Source organism: Oryx dammah, unplaced genomic scaffold (genome assembly GCF_014754425.2).
Source record: "Oryx dammah isolate SB20612 unplaced genomic scaffold, SCBI_Odam_1.1 HiC_scaffold_11163, whole genome shotgun sequence".
Lineage (NCBI taxonomy): Eukaryota > Metazoa > Chordata > Mammalia > Artiodactyla > Bovidae > Oryx > Oryx dammah.
In genome coordinates this window covers 4,915,471-4,939,957 of record NW_024080556.1, presented here as the reverse complement: position 1 = coordinate 4,939,957, position 24,487 = coordinate 4,915,471, and the positions used below count along the sequence as shown (strand labels likewise).

The 24,487-nt window shown below is 44.5% G+C and overlaps 1 protein-coding gene across 4 annotated transcripts in view; it reads left to right on the top strand.

The window, feature by feature from the left end:
• The first annotated feature begins 1,303 nt into the window (after positions 1-1,303).
• The window catches only part of LOC120860675 (syntabulin-like), an 87,686-nt gene continuing 64,502 nt past the window's right edge, over positions 1,304-24,487 (top strand). The window contains exons 1-3 of one of the 4 annotated variants that reach the window (XM_040236423.1): positions 1,304-2,881; positions 6,981-7,061; positions 8,800-9,001. In XM_040236423.1, the coding sequence (XP_040092357.1) occupies positions 7,038-7,061; positions 8,800-9,001 (226 nt within the window). In that variant the 5' untranslated portion in view covers positions 1,304-2,881; positions 6,981-7,037. Of the gene's footprint in view, positions 2,882-6,980; positions 7,062-8,796; positions 9,002-24,487 lie in introns of all 4 variants that reach the window. The other 3 variants (XM_040236422.1, XM_040236425.1, XM_040236424.1) reach the window with 3 other exon arrangements.

The following is a 24,487-nucleotide window of genomic DNA, read 5'->3' as shown; positions in this document are numbered from 1 at the left end:
TCTTTCCTTCCTTCCTTCCTTCTTTTTTAAACTAACATTAGACAAAGGTTTATTACCCGCTGAGTCCCAGAGGGGTTAAAAACTTGTTTAAGGTCATGCAGTGAGAAAGAGGCAGAGGACTCAAATCTGGTCTCTAGGACTTGAGAATTCTTGTCCTCTATTAAAGTGCATTTTTCCATTACAAATCTTTTTTCAGACTTTGGGAACCTCATTTCATGTTCCTGCTCTCCTTCCAATTAACATCACATTATGGCAAGCTAGTAGCTACACTTTTGAATAGCAAGGGACACAGTGTTTCTACCAACCTACCAACCTGGAGTCATTTCTCCAGTCTGGACTTGCTAACTCTCCCCCCACCAGCTCTTCCTGAAACTTTTGGCTAGTGTAATTGACACCAGGGACTTGGGAAGCCAGGCTTGTGCTCTGAACTTCCAGCAGCAGCTCCAGCTGTTTGTCAACAAGCTGAGAGCATCCTATCTCAGAGGATTCGTGCCCAATCAGAAGACAAACAGAAGGTATTTTATGAGAGAACAGTCGGTATTAGCCTACCACAGTCATCCAGAAATAGCCGGATATGATGGCATTGAAGGCCTAAAATGCCATATGTCACTTAGAATCACATTCTCATTTTAACAGTGCTATTTTTGATGCACGGTAGATAAGCCTGAAAGCAAATACACGAAAATGCTAACAGAAGGAATGTGGATAATTGATGTTGGGGCAATGAGATGATGAGTAATATTTTTCTTTTATTTGTCAAAATTTTGACTGTGTGGTTTTAGTACCTTTAAAAATAAAACATGAAAATTTATCTTTTTAAAAGCATTTTTCTCTCTGATGAAAGAGCTAGAGAGGACAGATGAAACATGGGCAGGTGAAACAACTAGACTAGATTCCCAAATTCTGGATTTATCTTCCTACAGACGTTTCTGCAGTGGACTGGAAAAGAGCTGCAATTACATTGCTGTTGTTTAGTCACTACGTTGTGTCTGACTCTTTGCGACCCCATCGACTGTACCCCACCAGGCTCCTCTGTCCATGAAATTCTCCAGGCAAGAATACTGGAGTGGGTTTCCATTTCCTTCTCCAGGGGATCTTCCCCACCCAGGGGTCCATCCCACATCTCCTGCATTGTGGGCAGGTTCTTTACCACTGAGCCACCAGGGCAGCTACATAGCAAGGACTAAATTTATTTACTAGATCACATGATTTCTTGTGATAAAGGAAAATGGTTCACAGGAATGGCCTAGGAGGTGGAAACAGAGCAGAAATCAAATGTGTCCTCAGCTGCACAACTGCAGAAGTAATCCCTCCACCCCTGACCAGCAGTGCCCCTGGCTGGTGCTTCCAGGTTCCCCCTGGGCTCCTGTAGCTGCCATCATAGTAGTTGGCCTCTAGGGGCGCTCTTCTCCACTTTGCAAAACCGCTCTCATCCTTCCAGGAGACAGTCTCAAAATCCTCCTCTTTTCCTCCAGTCTTTTAGCAGAAATAAAGGCAGAATTACTGTTAAAAATATAAAAGCACATTTACTAGAAAACTGAAGGGAAAGCAAATTCATGGAAATAAATGATATAAGGGAGAACAGATTGTTTTATCTTAATGTAACAAATCTAACCACAGACCTGCTTTCTGAGAGTCCAGATTATAACATTTTTTTTAAGCCTAGACTGCTGTGGATGCTGAATGAGTCCATCAGAGCCTTTCAGCTGAGGGACCTGTTCTGCACCTGCCAGGTATGAGGAGAAGCTCAGCCTTCACACCTCGTCTCTCTAGGTAGCTAGCTAATCCCAGTGGGTTCAGGCAGCTTTGAAAGGCCCAGTCCTGCTCACACTTTCTGGTTTTCCTTGATCTCCTGGGAAAGAAAGACCCAGAATTGAGCCTCTGGATTTAGGCCTTCCTATGTCGACCTCACAGAAAACTTCCTCTGCCTTTTCTGGAAGTCTCGAGATCCGTACATCTCCCTGTCTTGTCCCATCATTTGAAGTATCTCAAGGCTCAGTTTCTCCTATCTGAGTGGCATCCTTGACACTCATACTTTCTGGGCATCTTAATCTCCATCATTCTAATCTACTATCCCAGTAAGCATACTTGTCCATCTATGTTTCCCAAGTTTGTTCGATACAATCACCATACCTGTGTCTTTGGCTAATATCGTCCCTGATTCTCACAAATCGACAAAAGGCCACAAACAGCAAATGGCTTTGGGGAGGATTACCTCATGTCTGCTGCCCCATCAGGCAAGCAGAAGACTGTATCCTTACCATCCTTCAGAGCCTCCAACCCCCAACCTCTGCCTCCCCACCTGGACTTTCCCTTCATCTCTGTTCTTCATTTGAGAGCTCTCTCTGACTGAAGACTCCTTTGCAGGGCAGAGATAATTGACACACTCTGAACCCAATGAATGTTCCAGCCAGCCTTACCTCAGGTACCCACTCCCCCGATTGCTTCAGATACTCTCTGGACCCCCTCCTCAGGGAGTGACCTTGCAGAATTCTACCCATTACAGTTTCACAACATCAAAATCCCTTAACTGTATAGAAACAATAACACATAGGAGAAGAGGGGGGTTGATTCACTCACACATGCTCTTATGGGAAAGCAGGCAGCTCTCTCCCTGGTTAAGAAAAATATGGGTCTCCACCCCACCACAAAAAAAAAAAAAAAAAAAAGAGAGAGAGAAAAATCCCAGGATGCCCCAGAATGCAGTTTCTTTTCTTCATGACGTGTTGTAAAGCACGTCAGCTGCTCCTTGTTGCTGTGCAGATCACCCAACATCGGGTCACTGAGACAGACGGCGGCACTGGCTCACACCGCTGATAGGATTAGGAGCTGGTGCTTTGTCAGCCCTGACTGAATCTGAGGGAGCCCCCAGCATACGCAGGTGAGCTGAGAGGCAGAGCGAGCGAATGAACGTGGGGGAGCGGGAGGTATCTCGGTTGAATGGTGCAGATGTGTGTTTTTTTTTTTTTTCCTCTGTGGCCGTGCATTTGTATATTTGTATGATCTTTTCTGTGAAGTTTGCAGTCTGGGGGCTTCCTGTCAAGAAAAACCTGTCCTTTATGACTTATCTGGTTTCAGGGATTGATGACATGCACATCACAAGATTTGCGGGGAGGGGGCTCAAATAAGATTATACATGTGAGAGAGCTCTGAAAATAGAAAGTTGTGTGCACATGAAAGGTATGAATCATTTAATTACAAATTTCACATAAGCCAAGCAGCAATTAATTTACCCCAGATTTGGGGACATAATTACATAAACACATCCCTTGTCTCCCAATCTGCCGTACCCTATCTCCCCTGTTCTTCCTAGGTCTGGGCAGGGGCATTATGTATAATCTCGAAGAATTCCAACCTTCGAAGTAGTTACTTTCTAAAAAAAATCAGCATTGTAGTCATTTCTAAAGGAAAAACCACAGAATTTGAAAACCAGAGAAGAAGTATTGAGGTAGAGGACATTTTTGAGCAGATCAGAGCTGACTATATTATACTGTATTAGATTATCTCTCTTTGATGGTATGATCCTAATGTTATAAGACACTTCTCTTAAAGACGTGAGAAACACTTGAGTGAAATTAAAGGCAAGACAGATATTAGCATTTGTAAAACTTGCCTTTTAGAACAGCATAAAAACAGGCTTGGGTTCCAAAAGTACAGAGCTAAGAGGCGTTTGAACACTAAATCATCAGCCTTTCCCTTAGCAGGGTTGCTATGGTGACAACAGGGCTACAGCACAGCCTCTCAAGGCCCGCACTTCTGCAGTAAAAGGCTTTCACTGAACACATGTTGGATTTTTTTAAGGCACACACCCCATCATCAAATACAAAGACATATTGGAGGTAGCTTTATCTGAGTCATTTTCTAAACAGAAGTTGTATCTATGTTCTTTATCTTGTACTGTTGGGCCCCTTAAGGAGTTAGAGAATTCATTCATTCATGATTCATTCATTTGACTGTTAAATATGGAGTGCCTACGGTGTCAGGTGGGGAAGGGGATGGTAACCCACTCCAGTATTCTTGCCTGGAGAATTCCATGCACAGAGGAGCCTGGCAGGCAAAAGTCCATGGGGTCACAAAGAATCAGACACAACTGAGCGACTGTCACTTACTCATGGCGTCAGGACCTGTACTAGGCACTGCCTACATCCCTGGTGAAGACAGACAAATAAGTAGGGGATTCTGATACAAAATCATAACAGCTCTACCCAGGTGAATTGCATACAGGTGTCCGGGAAATATGTAAGGACTTCTCTTTTGGGGAGATCAAGGGAGGTTTCCTGGAAGAAGGTGTTTCTAAAATGAAACTTAATGGATCTGTAGGAGTTGAGGAGGATGGGTAGTGGGGTACAAGAAATGCTCTAGACAAAGGGACCAACTGTGTGCAGTAGTTTAGAGGGAAAAGAGAACACGATACTTCCTGAGAACTGCAAGTGCCACAATTTGAGGGATGTCCATCTGTATGTGGAGGGGGAGTGGCAGGGGCAGTAGACGGAGGGGGTGGTAGTGGGAGGATTGCTAAGGGGAGGGAGGATCTCAGAAGAGCAGTGGAGAGAAATGAGATGGGAGATGTACACAAAGCCAGACCAGGAAAGGCCTTTATGCCACATTCAGGACTTTGAGTATTACTTAGAGGACAACTGGGAAATCAGTAATGAGTTGTAATGAAGAAGCATGGCTAGAAAGGCCTTGTGGAAAAATTGCAAAACTGGCAAGAGAGGAATGAGAGGCAAAGTTGGAAGGAAAACAACTTTAGTTAGGCCACTATTGTAATAATCCAGGACATTTGTGGTTTAGTCTCTAAGTGAAGATAATGCGATCAAACAGAGGCTAGAAGTAATCAGATTCAAGATATTATTTCTAGGGTAGCATGAAGATCATTTGTGGTTTCTGCTGTTTGGGGGCCATAGGAAGGAAAAGTCAAGAATGTGAAATTCTGACTTGGACAACTCAGTGGAGGGTGTTTCTGCTTTTACGCTTCCAGATTTAATTCTCAAGAGGGACCTCAGAAACACCTTAACAGTTCAATCCTATCTCACAGTGTATGTCCTTGGGCTCATAATTCGGGCTTATAATTGTAGGAATTCTGGAATGTCACTTTCCTGAAGCCCATATCTGAGACAGCTATCAGCTGTATAAAAGTATGAATTAATCACCTCTCCCTGATGAAATAAAAAATCTTAAGATTATCAACTTCACTGCTTAAGAGAGCTAAGTAGATTGAAAAGACACGAAGATGTATGTAATAAAACTTCTTTATGGATATAGAGGAGGCAAATTGATTTCACTAATCCTCTGATTTCAAGCTCTTTCTAGACTCACTGTACATTCCTGGACTTGAAAGTTGAAGACTCAGAAAAAATGCTTTTTAGAGGACAAACAAGATGGTTCAGGTTCAGATACCATCTTTAAGGACCATCGTCCTCCCGTCCTCCCTAACACTGGGTGTAACAATCAGACTGTTCTCCATCCACATTGCTACTTATAATATTCTCCAATTCTGAAATAAAGGGCCTCTAAATTATTATATGCAGACTCGCATTATCAGATAAAACTGAAGTGTAATAAATTAAGGCCCACACGATGGATGATCCCTATTGGAAGTCCTCAGTTGGACAGGTTTTAGAGCTTTTTTTTGAACATATTTATCTTTCTCAAATGCTTTTTCTATCACGTAAGAGGATGCAGCAAATACTGAATGGAAGAGCTGGAGGAGACTTCACTGCCCTTTGGAAAGTTCTGTTCAAACAGTAGGTACAGCTGTTTTTTTTAATCCTCCTAGCTACACTTGCCTGGAAAATCCCATGGACGGAGCAGCCTGGTAGGCTGCAGTCGATGGGGTGGCGAAGAGTCGGATACGACTGAGCGACTTCACTTTCACTTTTCCCTTTCATGCACTGGAGAAGGAAATGGCAACCCACTCCAGTGTTCTTGCCTGGAGAATCCCAGGGATGGGGAGCCTGGTGGGCTGCCGTCTATGGGGTCGCACAGAGTCGAACACGACTGAAGCGACTTAGCAGCAGCAGCAGCAGCAGCAGCTACGCTTGACGAGGCTGTTATTATTATTATCCCTCAAATTTAACGAGCATAAACTTTTAGTTCAGAGAGGTCAAGAACTTTAGGCATATAGGCACTTCGCTAGAAGCGAGAGGAGTGCCGCCCTGAACCGGTTTTCTGAGTTCGAGTGAGGCGTCGCCAGAGCCGCGCGCCGGGCACTGACTCCCGGCGGGCGGGCGGGCGGCGGTGGTTCGAAGCTGAAGAGCGGGCAGCCCGGCTTCCCAAGCCTGCCGTTCCCTCCCTGCGGCTGCGCCGCGCCGCCAAAGCCAGGCCCTTCTGATGCAAACCCCCTGAGGAGGAGCGCAGCCTCCGAGATCCTGGAACCCAGATGCTGTGTTAGGCCTGCAGCACTGGCTTGCCAGGGGTCCGGGTGGAGGGCGGCCCACCCCGTTTCTCCGGCGAGGTAATTGTGCGGGAAGCTGGACGCGGACAGAAAACCTGGAGGACAGGGAGGGGCCGCCAGGCAAAACTTTCCCTTGGTACAGACTGGCTCTCCGTGATGTCCCAGCTCTTCTGGGTTCTTCTCTCCCACGTGCACCCCTTTCGAACCCCATACCAGGTGCCTAAAAGGGGGTGTTGGGCTTCTCCGGACTGAAGATGCTCCGAGCGTCTGTCCGCGACCCCCTCTTAGGGTCGGGCTCGGCAGAACGGGAGAGGCGCGCTGATCTGGGAGGAGAGCCCGCGGCCAAGTCGGGCAGGCGGGGCTCGCCGAGGAGCCTTGTCGGGGGCCGGCAGGTGAGGGAGGTTCGGGGAGAGGGCGGCGCGACAGCAGCCGCGGTGGCACCACGTGTCCGGCCGGGGCGGGGCGGCGGGGCGCGCCCTCGGAGCCCAGCGCCAGCGGCGGCGGCGGCGCGTCGGCCCCGCAGCAGCGGCCGCCCGCGGCGCGCTCCGGCTCAGCGTAGTCTCCTCGCCCCTGGTGCCCGCAGGTGCCACCTCCTGGACGGCGGCAGCGGCGGCGCGAGGAGCCGGCGGGCGGCAGCGCGATGGGACCCCTTCGGGAGACCAAGGTAAGGAGGGCACGTCCGGAGGGCTCGATGGCTGTGTCAGCGAGCGCCGGAGGGAGAGGAGAGGTGGGCACTGCGGGGAGGGACGCGGATCAGGTGAGAGCTGGAGGGATGACCTTTAGGATTGCGGTGGACGGGGACGCCGAGGTGGCGGGCGCAATAAGAAAGCAGGGGACTGTCGCCCAGGTGATGAGATCCGAGGCCCGGGAGATGGGGAGGTAGTACGGTGTTTGGAGGGTTGACACTGAGGATTTAAAAAGAAGGACTCCGAAGGGTTAATCCCATTCCCCGAAATTGGAGATTGGGGATCTAGCTCTCAATCGTCGTCCTCCTTGTGCGATGTGACTAAAAAGGATTTGATATACTGGTGACTGAGAAATAAGAACTCCAGCATTGGTTCAGGGTCCGCGTGGTGCCCAGCGGAGCGGCTGGCGTGTGATACCTGCCGGGTGACAGCACAGATTCCAGGCTGGGTGCGGCTCTCGCCCCTGGATAGGGCGGGTGCCTGAGCGACCTCGGGAGTTACCCGCGGCTGGGACTTTCCCTTCAATTCCTGCTCTGTGAGGGCCTCTCAGAGGTGTTTACTTTGGCAGCGACCCTTCCTGGTAAGCCGCGTGGAAATGAGCAGGAGGTCATGTTTCCACAGTGTTCGTTACCTAATCCAAAGCCCTTTTTCAGTTGCAGAGGTTGGAGGGAGCGGTGGGTTTTTTTCTGCAGAGAGCCCGTCCTGGGAGTCCATTTTAATAAGGAAGGGTGGGGGTGACCCCAACCGACCAGCTCTTGACTGCAGGCTCCCGTTCTGCTTCTAGGTGATGTGCAGCAGTCTTGGCTGAGCATCTCTGCCTCTTTTAGCTTCAGTTTCCTCATCTGTAAATAGGGACGCAAATTAGTGTGCTCTCCGTGGCCTCTGTTGTTGGAAAGATTAAACAAAATGATGGCTGGCAAAGCACTTTAAAAATGGGAAAATATTACTGAAATACTGCTTTGGGACATCTTCAAAGCCCTCTGCACTTGATGCTGTGTTTTGAAGGAGAGAGAGAGGGAGAAAAAATGTCTTCATTTGAGTGTCCTGTAAGGAAAACAAAAGCTAAACATGATGAGAAAGGCGGAGCCATCTTACCCGGTATTGAATTTTTGTTTGCTTTTCTGTTGGCAACAAGCCTTGTGTACCAGGATATTAATGAATAATTAAAATCCTGGCCGGAAGAGGGGGTGCATTTGAAAGATAAGGCTGCATGAATATCTAGGGAAACTGTTTCAGGTATAGGGGTCTGCTTTGTCAGGAGACAGGAAAACAGAAGTCAGATTGTCACAGCTAATTCAGGGAAAGCAAAATGGAAGTCTGGAGGAAATCAAGTAATAATCAGAGTGTGCTGTGAGTTATAAAGAGCCTTTGAGAGAGCTGAAAGCTTGAATGTGCTAGGAAAAACCAGAGTGGCAAGGTGAGTTAGACATGAGAGAAAGGAATAGCCTTCCTGCTAGCAGCTGAAAGTGTATGTGTGTGTGTGTGTGTGTGTATACACATCCATGCTGCAGTGTGTGATCTTCAATAAATTAGAAGGCTTAGCTTAGTAGAAGAATTTTGGAGCTCATTTTAGATACTGAAACAAGGACTGCTCTGTGAAGATTTAATATTCAGAAATGTGGCTCCGCAGACACTGAGCCCAGAAGGAGCAGACTGGAGTTCAGAGGGGGCAACAAGTGTCCTTTTGTTTTCTCTCTGATGTCCGATTTGGAGAAGGAGCTGAGAGTACAGCATCATGAGAAGGAGATTGCCCGAAGCCGGATTCCCCGTTTGATTCTTCGGCCCCATCTGCCTCAGCAACAGCACAAGGTGTCCCCAGCCTCTGAGTCTCCTTTCTCGGAGGAAGAGAGCAGAGAGTTCAACCCCAGCAGCTCTGGGCGCTCAGCGAGGACCGTGAGCAGCAACAGCTTCTGCTCAGGTACGATACCCATGGGAACGAAGGCAGGAAGTGAGTACCCTGCGGGTGCGTTGTGAGTGGACCTGGAACGGGCCCCTTAGAGTCTCTGAGCAGATGTCTGTTATTAGGATGAATAATACGAGGCTGCATCTTTTTGACTCTTTTAACCTAGGGATACAGCAGTTTCGAATGGTTCAACCCGATGGAATTTCATCCCTGTTTTTATGTTATTCTAGGTGATAATTTTCTATGTGAAATCTTAACTTCTTTTTTCTATGACTGTAAAATATATTTCTTGGTTAAATCTGGAAAACGTAGCTTACATTTCATGCAAGCAATCTTTGTAAGCCTGGGTACTTCTGTTTCTGAAATTCCCAAAGATAAAGCAAGTCCTAATGAATGAGGTCAAGATCAAGGTGGTTTATATCCCAGTCCTGGCTTGACCTTGTATTTTAGAGGGAAAGAAGACAGGCTTTGAACTTACAGGCCTGGCCTTTCTACGAGCCCTTACAAGGTGTTGGACCTTGGGCAAATTGCTTAACCTCCTTAAGCCTCAGTTGTTACATCCATAAAATGGGTTGATAATACCTACCTTGTAGAGTAGCTGAGAGGTTGAAAGAGACTACTAATTTAAATGTATTCCTAGCACAGGGCCTGCCCTGCAGAAGTGCTTGAGAAATGATGGTTCTTAATACAAGAACATATGTCAGATTTGATACATGTTTAAGGAAGTTTCCTTAGAGCTGTGAGCATATTTGGTAAAGGCACAGATCCCTACCTACCTTCTAGAGGTGCTGCCATTATCGCTCAACAGAGTCTATCATACAAATTGAAGCACGTGACCTAGAAGGACTTATATTCTTTGAGAAGCATTAGGAATTGGGGTAAAATTTAAAGGAGTGACTGTCTTATGATTCATGAAGAATGTTTCACAAAGGGTAATTCTTAGAATTTATTTAGGGAAAATGTAATCTGAAGATTAACACATGCATGAAAAGGGACAGATGAATCAAGGTGCTATGATTAAGGCCCTAATTAAGCAGGATACAATATTCCATTGAAGTTAGTACCGGTGATTACATTTTCAGAGATTTCAGAAGTGTAGCTTTAGATTTATTATATACTTTCACAAAATAATTCATAAATTCATAAAATACATAAGGTGTATATCAGAAATACTCTGCTGCCTATTTTTAAATCCTTTTCTCCACAATGCCTCAGATTCTCTGTTTGATTTTGAAAATATTATATCAAAATATTATATTTTAAAACTAATTATTGCTGAATCCAGTGTAAAATGGAGACCCACTGATGGTTTGCTTGACATTCTCCCAGGAAGAAAACAAAAGGAAAACTACTGGAGCTGTAAAGATTCCTGGAACTCAAAGTGGCGTTAGCAGAATGTAATGCTGTTTACTTTCACTCCCTTTCCGAGCTCAGAAATCACTCTTGCTGAACGTGGATGAACCCAGGGGACTATCATTTCATACTGACACAGCTTTGTTTGCGTAACTCAATTCCACATTTATTCCTGAAAATCTCTCCACATCATCACCTTCTCTCTGACTGACTTTAGCATGAGCAGTGTTACCAGCAAAAAAGAAAAAGTTGGTCAAAGCAAAAGAAAGAGCCCCAGACAGATCTTAAAAAATATATTTGGCAAACAGATAAAATTGTTAATTTCAGCCATAAATCATTCTTTCCAAGACCCATTTCCTGGATCAACCCTTCTTCCCAGGAGTCCTGTCTCCCACTAAGGCCATAATGCTATACATGAAAATCAAAAGTAAATATTGATCCTTGTGCCATTAACTAGCTGAGAATTGAGTGGCACAAGCGTCTAATGACTGGTGTCTATAAACCTACCTTTTGATCTTCAGTCTTGCATCCTGCCTCCAGATAAGACTCTCTCTGTTCTGGGGTCTCATCTTCCTTCTTGGCAGTTCCCCAAGGTTTGGGTTGGTGCCTTGTCATTCTTTACTTTCCTCTCCTAAGAGCCTGGTAAAACCCCATGATGGCTTTTGAGTGCTATGCTGACTAAAACTGACAGGAGCAAGGTCTTTGGGGGGGTGTGTTAATGATGCTTTCAGAGGTCAGTTGGTGGATGAGAAATAAATGGGTTTAGTACTATGGGGAGTATTAAAGCTGCAGGCAGTGAAGTTGAGAATGTAAAACACATCCAACCAACAGGGGGAAATAGCTTGTTTTAATCCAGCCACTGTAATGCTGAAACCACAAAATATGTTGGTTATCATGGCAGTTAAGTGAGAGACCAAAGTACATGCAAACTGTAAAAATACCATCCGTTGCTACAATGAAACTCAAATAATATAGAGATATCTGTTACTACCATAACTTCCTAACTTTACTGTGATCATTCTACATTAGTTTGTTTTCTTTATTATAAATCATCACCTTTCACTAACAAGAAAGAGGGATTCTTACAATCTGCTAGTTAAATGAGAGAGAATGCTGTTGCTCTATCACAATGCAATTTAATTTGAAAATTACAGTTTTAAAACTGCAAACTAGATTCTTTCTCTAAATCTGTAGCAAAGGCTGTATAAATTATGGATAGCATCATATATCCTAAGATACTCAGTTTTTTTAAGAATAGTTCACTGAATTTATATAAAGTTAAATTTACTTATTATGAAGGATTATCCTTTATTTTGAGAGTCTGGCTTTCCTATCATTTGTATTATAACAAAAAATCCTGACAGTGGTTGGAGTTATACTTCAGCAAAATAAATGACAACTCCATATTGAAATGTCCTCCACCTCCACCCTCACGTTTTTCCTTTAATTTTGCTGATCTATTGAATTAAAAGCCCGGCACTATTTTCAGAGTGACCTGTCCATTTTTTACCTACATTCTTCCTTCTCTTTCTCCACTGCCTTCTCCCTTTCCTTCCCACAGGAGCCTAGACAAGGAACATTTAATGATTTGATATTCTGTATGCTAATTTGTCTGTTGTCTCTGTCTCATTTCAGAGGGAAGAAGCTGTATGTGACCTTTTGCAATTCATATGGGGTGTGTCCCCAAAGAGCTCTTCTCTTAATAGCTTCTTACTAGCAGAATTTCTCTGAAGAGATGCATATGCTTTGTGCGTTTCGTCAGCACGTGTGTTTTTGCACTTGGACATCATCCTCCTGTTAAAGGGGTCTATTCCTTACAGTTTGTATTTGACCTTAGTCACTGTGACCTCAGGTGGGCACAGTTAGGCTTATATTGTGTTGGAGGCCAGGCCCTCTTTTGTGTGTATGGCAAAGAAAAAATTGTGCATTCTTAAAAAATGTTGACTAATGCTTTCTTAAAAAAAAAAATACCTAAGAAAGTACAGTTTAAAAAGTTAAACAAACAAACAACCCTGCTTTCATGTCCTCTCTTTCGTTTTTTGTCAGTTTTTTGAACCAATGTTTTCTCATCAAATCGTCCTGTCTTCCTTCCCTCTCCCTCCCCTCTCTCCTTGTTTCTTGTTTGAACATGTCCATGAGAAGTGACAAAAACCCTCATCCGTGATTTGTGTTCTGGGTGTGGCCCACTGAATCTAGGCCTCTGCCCATTTTTCTCTCCCCTCAGCGCCCCCACCTTTTTGTTGCTGTTGTTAGGGCATTGTGTTTGTGTGTTTGTCATTGTGACCACAACTCCGGCCACTATTAGGAACTCTAATGACCTGGGTAAGTCAGTCACTTACAGCAGTCAGCTGACGTGATCAGCAGCATGCCACGCAGTTCTCTTTGCTTAGTTGAGGCAATAATTACCCCGTGGAACGGGGAGGCAGATGGATTGCTGGGCTTTAGGCTAGTTCTCCTTGGGGCGCCTTGTAAACATAGCAGGTGGAGGAAATGATGCATTCGGTACACTGATGGTTTTATGGGAGACCAGTGATTGCTCTGAGTTATTTCCATGTTTCTAATGTGTACACACATACACAGTCAAGTGTATGGCCTAACCCACTAAAAAGCATGTACCAGATCAATCACTTCTCATCAATCAGCATCTGAGAAACTGATTCTTTGCAGTCTAATTCTGAGTAAGGTGTTTACAGAAATAACTTTGGTAGTTACAGTGGCTGAGAAGAACTCCGTCTTTGGGTGCAGTGACCTAGAGGTAATCATTGTGGCTGTTTGTGGGAAGAACAATTACAGCAAATTACAACCTGACTAGTGCCCTGCCAAGGCATGATAATGCCTTCAAAAATCTGCTTTGCCTTGCCAAACAGAAATATTTCTGCTATGCTTTTGTCCAGTTGAGGAAACTTGGCATCTGGATAGAGTAAGCCATTGAATATAATGATCAGAATTGAGATGAACTGATTAAACTGAAGTGAGCTGCAGTACTGAATTACACTATAATTGAATGACTGCCAACCTGCTGTGAAGAAAAAAAAAAAAAACCAACTAAAACCCTAAGAATTTAGTATCATTTTAATAAGAATGGGACCTAGGCTTTGTTGCATGATACATATTTCTGATGCTTAACTGCCTCAGCGTCAGAAGTAAGTACCTAATGAAATAGGTCGCAAATGAAGGGCACATAGACAGTGCTTCTTCGAGGATGTGGTAACTGCAATTAGGGGGACAAGAACAAAAGTTTTTTGCCATTTAATAAAAAAAAAAATACTTAGTGTGAATAGTGAAAGGTTGGAGTTGGACCATGCCTGAGAGCAAACCATGGCACTTACTGTGAACATCTTTCATGCTGTAGGATTCTGTCTATGACGCTGTTTATCCCTTCAGAGTGTGGTGCTTGTCTACTGTCAGATCCTCAGGAAAGCTAGTTTAAAATGCAGATGCTTTGGCACTGCCCTAGCTTGTTATTCCAGGATGGAAGGGCCCAGGAATCTGTATTTTATAGACTTTCTGGATGACTTTTACCTAGTGAAGTCTGAGCCTCTCTGTTTTGTGGTCTGCGTGTGTTTAGGGATTTTGTATGAGGGATGTGAGGGGTATCCCCCAGTGGCATTCCAAGATGCACAAGGGTCAAAGACGGCAGAAGTGGTGGCCAGCCAAGCTGGTAAAACCATGGCATGGGACAAGGAAAATGATTCCACAGGTCCTGGAAATTACAGCTTCTCAGTCTGTATTTACAATTCCCACGGCATTAGTCTTAGCGATAGTATTATTTATGTCTACATAGTGGGCTTAACTTGTGTTCAGATGGTAGAGAAGTTAAAGGGAGGAGAAAGCATGTCCTTCCTCTATTTTCCTGGATAACCATCTTTCTGGATATACTATCTGTGGCCAGACTTTTAATTCTTTTGCATTTACTTATTTTGGCATTAGGATGATTTGAGGTACATTGGAAGTAGTTGTACTGGGTACAACATGAATGTGCCCTAAACAGCCAGTAGGTTCACTGAGAGAGATGGGAAAAAAAAGAGAAACTGAGGCCTGGGAGTAGCAAGACATTCAGCTTTTTGCAAACTTCCATAAAAACATATTAATCTAATGAGCATTTATTCAGTGCCTGCTAAGGATCAGGCTAAGGGTGCAAAGATGAATAAAACACAGGGATTGGAAAAATCAAGTATTTTACTGCCTTCACCCTGATAAAATATCAATAAATGGGATGACATGTGTGGAGGCATTTCCCACACAACTGCCTTTATCTCAGTGATTTTGTATCTGGTCATGTTTACCCACACCCACTCGACACACAAACACTCCTTCCTTGTAATTTGAGTTTGTTGCTCTATTTATTATCTGCACTGGCCTCTCACATTTCATAAGCCCAAGGGTTCAACGAAGTAGCATTTGTTAGTGTGGTGTAGTAGATAAACATGAGCCTTGGCATCAGCAGACCTGAGTTAAAAGCATGAAATAAGATTAGAAAGGTGAGCAGGACCAGAGCAGGAAAGGCTTTGTTCACCTTGTGAAAAACTTGATCCCTGAGGTCCAGGGTCCATACAGGAAGTGAACCAGTAAAATAAAGAGTGAGGCCACCTGGATAGATGACAATAGGTTTGGACTCTAGAACTGGACAGTGTGTGCCCCTTCTAACAATAGTTAAGAGTTTTAAAAATTCAGTGCTTTTTTCTCTTTTTTTTCCACTATATGGGTCAAATAACATACATAAGTAGCTGGATTTGACTCTTGGACTGCCATTTTGCAATTCCTTAACATCCTCCCCTGCAGGGAAGGGTTTTCTGGTTTATGACTAGATTTATAATTTAGAAAAATCATTCTGATTACATGTGGAAGATTGGATAGGAGGAGACAGAATGATGATGAGAGCCTGCCTGGTTTGAAGGCCATTGTGGTGACAGTCTAAAGTGAAAAATGATAAAATAATAAGTGTGAGGACTGGAGCCAGAATGTATGTGTCTTAGTCACCAGTTTCAAGCAGAATGGGTCTACATTTCCACCGGATGAACCCCAATGAAGTAGCAGGACTGGCGAGGAGGATGAGTCAGGTGAATGAACTCAGATTAGGCTTTGCTGCACTTGAGATAAAGGTCTGGAGCTGTGAAGAGAAGCCAGAGATATCAGCAGCTGAAGTCAGTCAAGGGGCTTGACACAGGTTTCCCTGCCATCTTAAAGTAAAGCATCGTGTGGAACCTTTTGTGAACAGAAATGGCATAAAACGAAGAAGTAGTCGCCTTCGAACATGTCCTGTAATAGAAGTTGTTAGTCACTCAGTCGTGTCCGACTTTCTGTGACCCCATGGACTGTAGCCTGCCAGGCTCCTCTGTCCGTGGAATTCTCCAGGCAAGAATACTGGAGTGGGTTGCCATGCCCTCATCCAGGGGATATAATTGGTTTATTACATGAAAGAAACATTCCTGTCCAGAGGAATTCAGTGTCTCTAATTATCAGAAAGAGTCATTGGTGTAAGGGAACAGGCCCCCAGTGCTGTAACAGCTAGAGGAGAGCTCTCTTGCTAAGAAAATCAGAAAATATCCCACTCTGGAGTTGGTACTTGTAAGCCAGGAAGGAAAAATAGCCATCCAGTTTGTTTTATTTAACTGTGTGTGTATATGTAAGTGTGAGAAGTGTGTGTGAGGTACATGTGTGTAGTGATTGGTGTGTGTATGTGTATCTATCTATATGAGTGTGTAAGGTCTGAACACATCTGTGTGTCTGGCAGCAGGAGAGGTGGAAGGCTGGGGAATCAGCAAAGCATTCTGGAGGAGGTGATGCCTAAGCTCTCTGTTCATGCAACTCCAGTCAGGTTTTCCTCCTCCTTTCCCCATTAATTGATGCCTGTGAAATTCTCAGGATCCTCACCGCACCACCAAACCTAACGGTGGATTCTCTGTCTTCACCTCTTCATCCCACTGAATTCCCATCTCAGTATATGGCACCTACTTCGTCTAGATAACAGCACCCCAGTTCAGAGTGAAGGAGGAATTCAGGACAAAGCCACATACCCACATTTCCCAGGACTCAACTTGACCCTGGCCAGCCCCCTGCCCCACCGCCCTGGGGGTGGATTTTACTCTGAAAAAGCCCAGGGGAGACAAGACTGCTGGCTGCACCTGTTCTGTTAGCTGGCTTTGCTAGCACCCACCAAACCTCTGCACCAAACCTCTGCTGCCCTTGGGCTTGGACTGCTCGTGGCATCTCCTGCTTTGGAGACACTGTCGGGCCCCATGTCTCCCAGAGCAGAGACCTTCCCAGCTGCTCCATGCACTGCTGGGTGGTCAAGGTGCCCGCCCTCTGCTCATCACCCGGGTTATACTCCTCCCGCCGCAGGAGGCCAGTCATGTCAGGCTGACTGCTGTCTCTTTTTTAGAGAACCCTAACCAAACTTCCCAGTGCTCATCATGGGGGCTCGCCCAGCTCTCACCCGCACCTGGTAGAAACCCGTCCTTCAGCTTCTGCCCCCCGCCCCGCCCCCACTCAGCATGAAGCTTCCCAGCATGCCTCCTCCTCCTTCCCAGCTGGCCCTGCTTCATTCTCTTCTCTTTAGCCTAGGGGGGGTCCCTGAAGATAGGATTCCTTTTAGGTGTTGACCCAGCCCTCAGAATTCTTGAGACCCTGTATACCCTAACCTGCCCTTCTAGTTATCCTGAGGTGTGTGTGAGGGTTATCTTTTCTTTAATGCTAATGATTATATGTTTTCAATTCAAAACTAAGACCCATGTGCAAACACATATGTCAGAGTACATGTAATCACACTTACATTGCTTTTTCCCAGCGTGAGATCCTGCTTTAGTGACCCGTGATCCTTTCTAAGTAAATGTTTATCAAACACCTATTGTGGACAAGGTGCTATCCTAGGAGCTGAACAACAGTGATGAACAACCCTGACAGGACTTCTGCCCTCCAGGAGTGTGTATTCTAGACGATACCTGTACCTGTCACTGCTTGTCAGTACATAGAGGTGCCCCCATTCACTGCACTGACAGCTTGGGTTCCCCTGGATGGAGGGCTTCATTTATTCAGCCATTCTTCTGTGGATGGACATTTCATCTCTGAGGCTGACTTTTCAAAATTCAGAATTTCATTTATTGAATGTCACTGAAATTAACTTTATTCCTGAGCATCTCTGTCTCATTTCTGTGTTTGTGTCTTTTTAAAAAAATTAATACCCTGATTCATATATATTCTCTAAAACAATTCTTTTTTTTTTTCAAATAGAAAGATCAAGATGTAGGAATTGGACTGTATAATAAGCATTGCTTTTTCCTTAATGTACTTCAGTATTTCTCCATTTTAATGCTTTACTGCATCTTGATCATCGCTATCTTCAAATGTTCAATGTGAGAAAAAAATAGAAAGGAAGGGGAAAAGATTTGCATTGCTACAAGAGTGTCTGCCTCTGTCTGTGGAAGTTTTCCAGGCAAGAAATACTAGAGTGGGTTGCCATTTCCTTCTGCAGGGGATCTTCCCAACCCAGGGATTGAACCTGCATCTCTTATATCTCCTGCATTGGCAGGCAGGTTGTTTACCACTTGTGCCACCTGGAAAGGGGTTTGCTACAAGAGAGGTCCCTGTAATTCAGGTGTCCTAAGAGTGGTTTCCCTGGTGGCTCAGATGGTAAAGTATCTGCCCGCAATGCGGGAGACTGGGGTTCGATCCCTGGGTCGGGAAGATCCTGTGGAGAAGGAAATGGCAACCCACTCCAGTACTCTTGCCTGAAAAATCCCATGGACAGAGGAGTCTGGTAGGTTACAGTCCATGGGGTCTCAAAGAAACTGAGCGACTTCACTTTCTTTCTTCAGAGTGGGTTTGGGTTTCCTTGTTATACGGTTTTCAAGAGATCAAAAGATAGCTTCCCTGTCTGACTCCCTGTGTGTCTCTTCTTTCCTTCCTACCTGCCAGCTCCTCTCCTGCGATGCCTTTCCCTGTCTGCTATCTTCTCCCAGTAAGGAACCTTAAAAAAAAAGTCTTTATAGACCCATGATTTAGAAGCTGCAAATAAACTTGTATCACTAAGGAAAGGGAAGATCAGAAGCATTAGTAACATCCCTATTTTGGAAAGCTCATAACCCTGTGAAAGAAAGGGCAGGGGAAATAAGAGCTTGAGAGACAGAAGAATTCCCCCACCCACCTCCCGGGGCTCACCTGTCTCCTGGCAGTGACTGAGCCACCCTGGTTCCCAATTGCAGCATCGCTTGCTCCCTCACCCAATCTCTTAGATAAATGTGTCATTATGCTGCGCTGACTATTTGGACCAACTTGTTTTCCCTTCTAAATTCCCCCTGTGGTTGCTCCTACAAACGAGACAATTTGACGCTTGGTAGAAAACCAAGTAGAAGCCTTTATTTCAGAGAAAGCACAGGTCCCATGAAGAGACCGACTCGTCTCACCTTGCCTCACTACATATCCTTTTTTCCTGCCCAGGGCTGCACCAGAATGACTTTTATGGGAGCACTCGAGGCTCCAAAATAGCTCAGAAATCCCGGGAGTGTTTATATGGGAAGTGATTGCTTCGTCTCTAAGAAACCAGGGAAACTTTCATTAAATAATTTCTCTCTTTTCTGCTTGGTTTTTATAGACGTAGGTTACATGTCTTAGTGGAGGTGTTTCATTCCAATTGCTCTAACAAGTTCACCTCCATCAGGACATACATATGTTTGTGTTTACACATCCTTCAGAGTAAATAAGCTCCCTTTGACCCCCTCATCGCTTTGCAGCTGCCATTCTACTTCCCTGTTCCTCTTCACGAGCAAAACTTCACCAACATCCTGTCTCCGTAATCTGTCCTTGTCAAGCATGGGAGTGACCACATTAGCAGATCTGACATTCTCTTGTCTGCCGTCATTTTCCTTGATTTCCCGGCATGACTCAATACAGTTGAACAAGCCTCTTTATTGGGAAAGATTTTCCTCCTTGGCTCCTTTGGTCCACCCTTTGAGAGTTCCCGTTGGCTCTGTCCTGCCCCCTCCTGCCTCACCGTGTGCGCGTGCCTTAGTCCTCAGTCCTCTTCTCTTCCTGCCCTCCCCAGGGGCTCAGATCTTTAAATCCCTCACTTGCAGGATGGTGATGCTCTCCAAGCCAACCTCTCCTCTCAGCTTTGTGTGCACACAAAGTCACTTCAGTCGTGTCCAACTCCGTGCGACCCCATGGACTGCAGCCCGCCAGGCTCTTTATCCCTGGGATTCTCCAGGCAAGAATACTGGAGTGGGTTGCCACAGCCTCCTCCAGGGGATTTTCCCCACCCAGGGATTGAACCCACGTCTCTTAAGTCTCTTGCATTGGCAGCTGTGTTCTTCACTGCTAGTGCCACCTGGGAAGCCTCCTCTGAGCTTTAGGCTCACATATCCAACTGCCTATTTGATATCTCCAGTGCCTCAGGTTTAACATATATCAAAAGCAGAATTCCTTTTTGCGGGGAGGGTGAGCTGGGTCTTCCCTGTGGTGTGTGGGCCCTTCATCGCCTCTTCGTTGTGGCATGTATATTCAGTAGTTGTGGTACACATTTGATAGTTGTAATACGTGGACTCTCTATTTGCGGCACATGGGCTTAATTGCCCTACAGCATGTGGGATCTTAGTTCCCTGACTAGGGATGGAACCCGCATCTCCTGCATTGGAAGGCATATTCCTAACCACTGGACCACCAGGGAAGTCCCATCAAAACCAGAATTCTTAATTTCACCCTCTGTAAACTCATAAACCCATTTTTCTCCAATTCAGAAATGACCACCATATTCTCCATTGCTTAAGCAAAGAACCTGGAAGGTATTCTTGACCTCCTACTTTTCATTGTCATAACTAAAGTCATAACTAATGTATCCCCAACCCATCTCCTTTTCTCAATTTTTACTACTACCGCCTCAGTCAAACCACTGTCATCTCTCATTTCTGCTATGCAGTGGTCTCCATGTGGGTTCACTGCTTCCATGCCTTCATTCCTAAAGGGGTTACACAGCATGGGTGTTCAGAAGGAGATTCTGGAGTTGACATGTTTGAATTCATACCCGCAGCTTACTCTGGTCTCAGGGAGGTGGCTTTGTAGTGCTAGTTTTGTATGCCTGTCTTACTCAGTTCAGTTCAATTGCTCGGTCGTGTCTGACTCTTTGCAGCCCCATGGACTGCAGTACATCTTATTAGTGCCTGTCTCAAAGAGGATATTAGATTAAGTTAATTAAATTGCATTAAAGTGTTCTAAACATGCCTGGTGCTTAGTAGGCACTCAATAAATATTAGTCAGACCTAATATCACTAACATAGTTGGTTCTCCACAGGCCAAATGGTTGTCATTTCTTGCTTAATGCGCATGATAGCTTCCATTGCACTTGAGATAAACGTAGGGTTCTTGCCTGTAGTCCTGCGCATGCTCAGACTTCCGCCTCCTTCAACCTCATCATCAGTCCTCTGCCCTCACATTTTCCTGGCCTCTTCTCAGTTTCCTCAGTGTACCAGACGCCTTGTTGTTCCCTCTCCCTGGAGTTTTCTCTCCCCTGCCTTTTCCGTGATTGGCTTCTCATTTTTTTTTCATCTCAGTTCGAATTACCTCTTTAGGACCTTCCATGACAACCTGTCTGATGAAATACCTTCCCACCTCCCACTCAGCTACTCTAATATCACCCAGTTTGTTTTGTTAACAGTACATCACAATCAAAATTTCTTCCCTATGTGGTTTTTTTTTTTCTTGCTTATCGATTCTCTCTGCCTCTAGAATGTCAACTCCTTGAGGACAAGGATCTTAGAGTCTTAGTCATCATTACATTTTCCATATCTTGAGGACTATCTGCCACACGATAGGAAATCAGTAATTACTTGTGGGATGGATGGATGGATGGATGACATTCTTACACTTCAACATTGGCAATTGTGTAGCGTCACATTGTATAATGCTGAAGCAAATTTAGGGTGGAGCCTTGTAGACTTGTGAATTCTTACTCCAAAAAGATGCTGAAATTAGGTGAGGGAATAGAATTGCAAATTTTGCTACTGAAAACCTACAGTGCAAAATTATCTGAGCAGCATGCATTAAACGGTCACTGTGTTGAAGCAAAACACTAGAAACAACTAGAGTTTCTTGCCTCAAATTTTGTGGTCTGTTTATAATGAGATAGCTTCTTTCTAACAGCTTCCTTTGTCTGTTTTTAATTTGAGCATTCCCCAAATTTCTGCTGTTTCCTCTTGGAACAAACATACATAGAAAAATTTAGAAAACAGCTCCTGGTGGTGAGAAAAACAGGGTCTTGAGAGTCAGACAAACCTGAGTTTGAATCTTTGAATTCATCCCTTATTTGCTATGTGACTGGATTTCTTACCCTGTCCAAGCCTTAGTTTTCCCATCTATAAAAATGAGATTTATTAAAATTATATGATAAAACTAGTATTCTTGGACATGATAGCTATGTTGCTTTTATCTTACCTACATCCTTTCAGAGCATTTGAATAGTTTTTAGTAAGAATTTCACAGGGTTCAGATTAACCATGAGTTTAAACTATGACATTTTACTTGTCTCCCATCAGACTATCTTCAGAAATGTCATTCTGGAGCAGTAAATTATTGTTCAGTTGCTCAGTCATGTCCATCTCTTTTCAACCCCATGGACTGCAGCATGCCAGGCTCATCTGTCTCCATTATCTCCTAGAGTTTGCTCAAATTCATATCTATTGAGCCAGTGATGCCATCCAACCATCTCATCCTGTGTCACCCCCTTCTCCTCCTGCCTAACCAGTAAATAGTAAATATTTCCTGAGCAGTAAACAGTAACACCTATAACAGTGTTTGGCACATGGTAGATACTCAGTAAATATTTGTTGAGCAGGTGAGTAAGTTGTCTGTAAATGCCTTTGTCATGCATGAGAATCAACTAGCTTTCTATATAGTTTGATGTTTGTTTAAAATGGAAATAATTCTTCCTCCAAATTATGCAACTGAACATTGAACAGCATCAAACCATAACTGAATGTTTCAAGACCTTATGGCACAAAACCACATTTTCCTCCGCCTGCTGTTATTTTTAAGTTCTTCTGGAATTGTTTAGTTCAGGATTATAGAAAACCAATGAGCTCTGATATCTAAATTCAAAAATGAACCAGAAGTTTTAGAGATGTTTCTTGGACTTTGAAGAAATATTTTATCAGTAATCTTTAGATTACAAAGAAGTTGAAGTTGGGACTTGGTTATCATGTTGCTGCTACTGCTGCTAAGTCACTTCAGTCGTGTCCGACTCTGTGTGACCCCATAGATGGCAGCCGACCAGGCTCCCCTGTCCCTGGGATTCTCCAGGCAAGAGCACTGGAGTGGGTTACCATTTCCTTCTCCAATGCATGAAAGGGAAAAGTGAAAGTGAAGTCGCTCAGTCGTGTCCGACTCCTAGCGACCCCATGGACTGCAGCCTACCAGGCTCCTCCGTCCATGGGATTTGGTCATCATAATTGTCACCAAATGTGTTGGATAGCACTGGTTGTTAGGCACCTTCAGTTCAGTTCAGTTCAGTCACTTAGTCACGTCCGACTCTTTGCAACCCCATGAATCGCAGCACACCAGGGCTCCCTGTCCATCACCAACTCACAGAGTTGACTCAGACTCACGTCCATCGAGTCCATGATGCCATCCAGCCATCTCATCCTCGGTCATCCCCTTCTCCTCCTGCCCCCAATCCCTCCCAGCATCAGAGTCTTTTCCAATGAGTCAACTCTTCGCATGAGGTGGCCAAAGTACTGGAGCTTCAGCTTTGGCATCATTCCTTCCAAAGAAATCCCAGGGCTGATCTCCTTCAGGGTGGACTGGTTGGATCTCCTTGCAGTCCAAGGGACTCTCAAGAGTCTTCTCCAATACTACAGTTCAAAAGCATCAATTCTTCTGCGCTCAGCCTTCTTCACAGTCCAACTCTCACATCCATACATGACCACTGGATAAACCATAGCCTTGACTAGACGGACCTTTGTTGCCAAAGTAATGTCTCTGCTTTTGAATATGCTATCTAGGTTGGTCAAAACTTTCCTTCCAAGGAGTAAGCGTCTTTTGATTTCATGGCTGCAGGCACCATCTGCAGTGATTTTGGAGCCCCCAAAAATAAAGTCTGATACTGTTTCCACTGTTTCCCCATCTATTTCCCATGAAGTGATGGGACCAGATGCCATGATCTTCATTTTCTGAATGTTGAGCTTTAAGCCAACTTTTTCACTCTCCACTTTCAGTTTCATCAAGAGGCTTTTTAGTTCCTCTTCACTTTCTGCCATAAGGGTGGTGTCATCTGCATATCTGAGGTTATTGATATTTCTCTCGGCAGTCTTGATTCCAGCTTGTGCTTCTTCCAGCCCAGCGTTTCTCATGATGTACTCTGCATATAAGTTAAATAAGCAGAGTGACAATATACAGCCTTGATGTACTCCTTTTCCTATTTGGAACCAGTCTGTTGTTCCATGTCCAGTTCTAACTGTTGCTTCCTGACCTGCATATAGGTTTCTTAAGAGGCAGATCAGGTGGTCTGGTATCCCAATCTCTTTGAGAATTTTCCACAGTTTATTGTGATCCACACAGTCAGAGGCTTTAGCATGGTCAATAAAGCAGAAATTGATGTTTTTCTGGAACTCTCTTGCTTTTTCAGTGATCCTGCGGATGTTGGCAATTTGATCTCTGGTTCCTCTGCCTTTTCTAAAACCAGCTTGAACATCTGGAAGAGTATTTAAGGTGATATTTAGGCACTTAAATATCAATAAATATACACACACTTGGGCAATCCTAATATTTTTAAACATGGGTTAAATATATATATACATATATATATTGTGTGTATATAAATGTGTGTATGTATATATATATGTATATATATATATATATATGTATGTATATGTGGGCTTCCCTGGTAGCTCAGCTGGTAAGGAATCTGCCTGCAATGCAGAAAATCCAGGTTTGATTTCTGAGTCAGGAAGATCCCCTGGAGAAGGGATTGCCTACCTACTCCAGTATTCATGGGCTTCCCTGGTGGCTTAGACAGTAAAGAATCTGCCTGCAGTGTGGGCACCCTGGGTTCGATTGCTGGGTTTGGAAGATCCCCTGGACGAGGGCAGGGCAATCCACTTCAGTATTCTTGCCTGGAGAATCCTCATGGACAAAGGATCTTGATGGGTTACAGTCCAGGGAGTG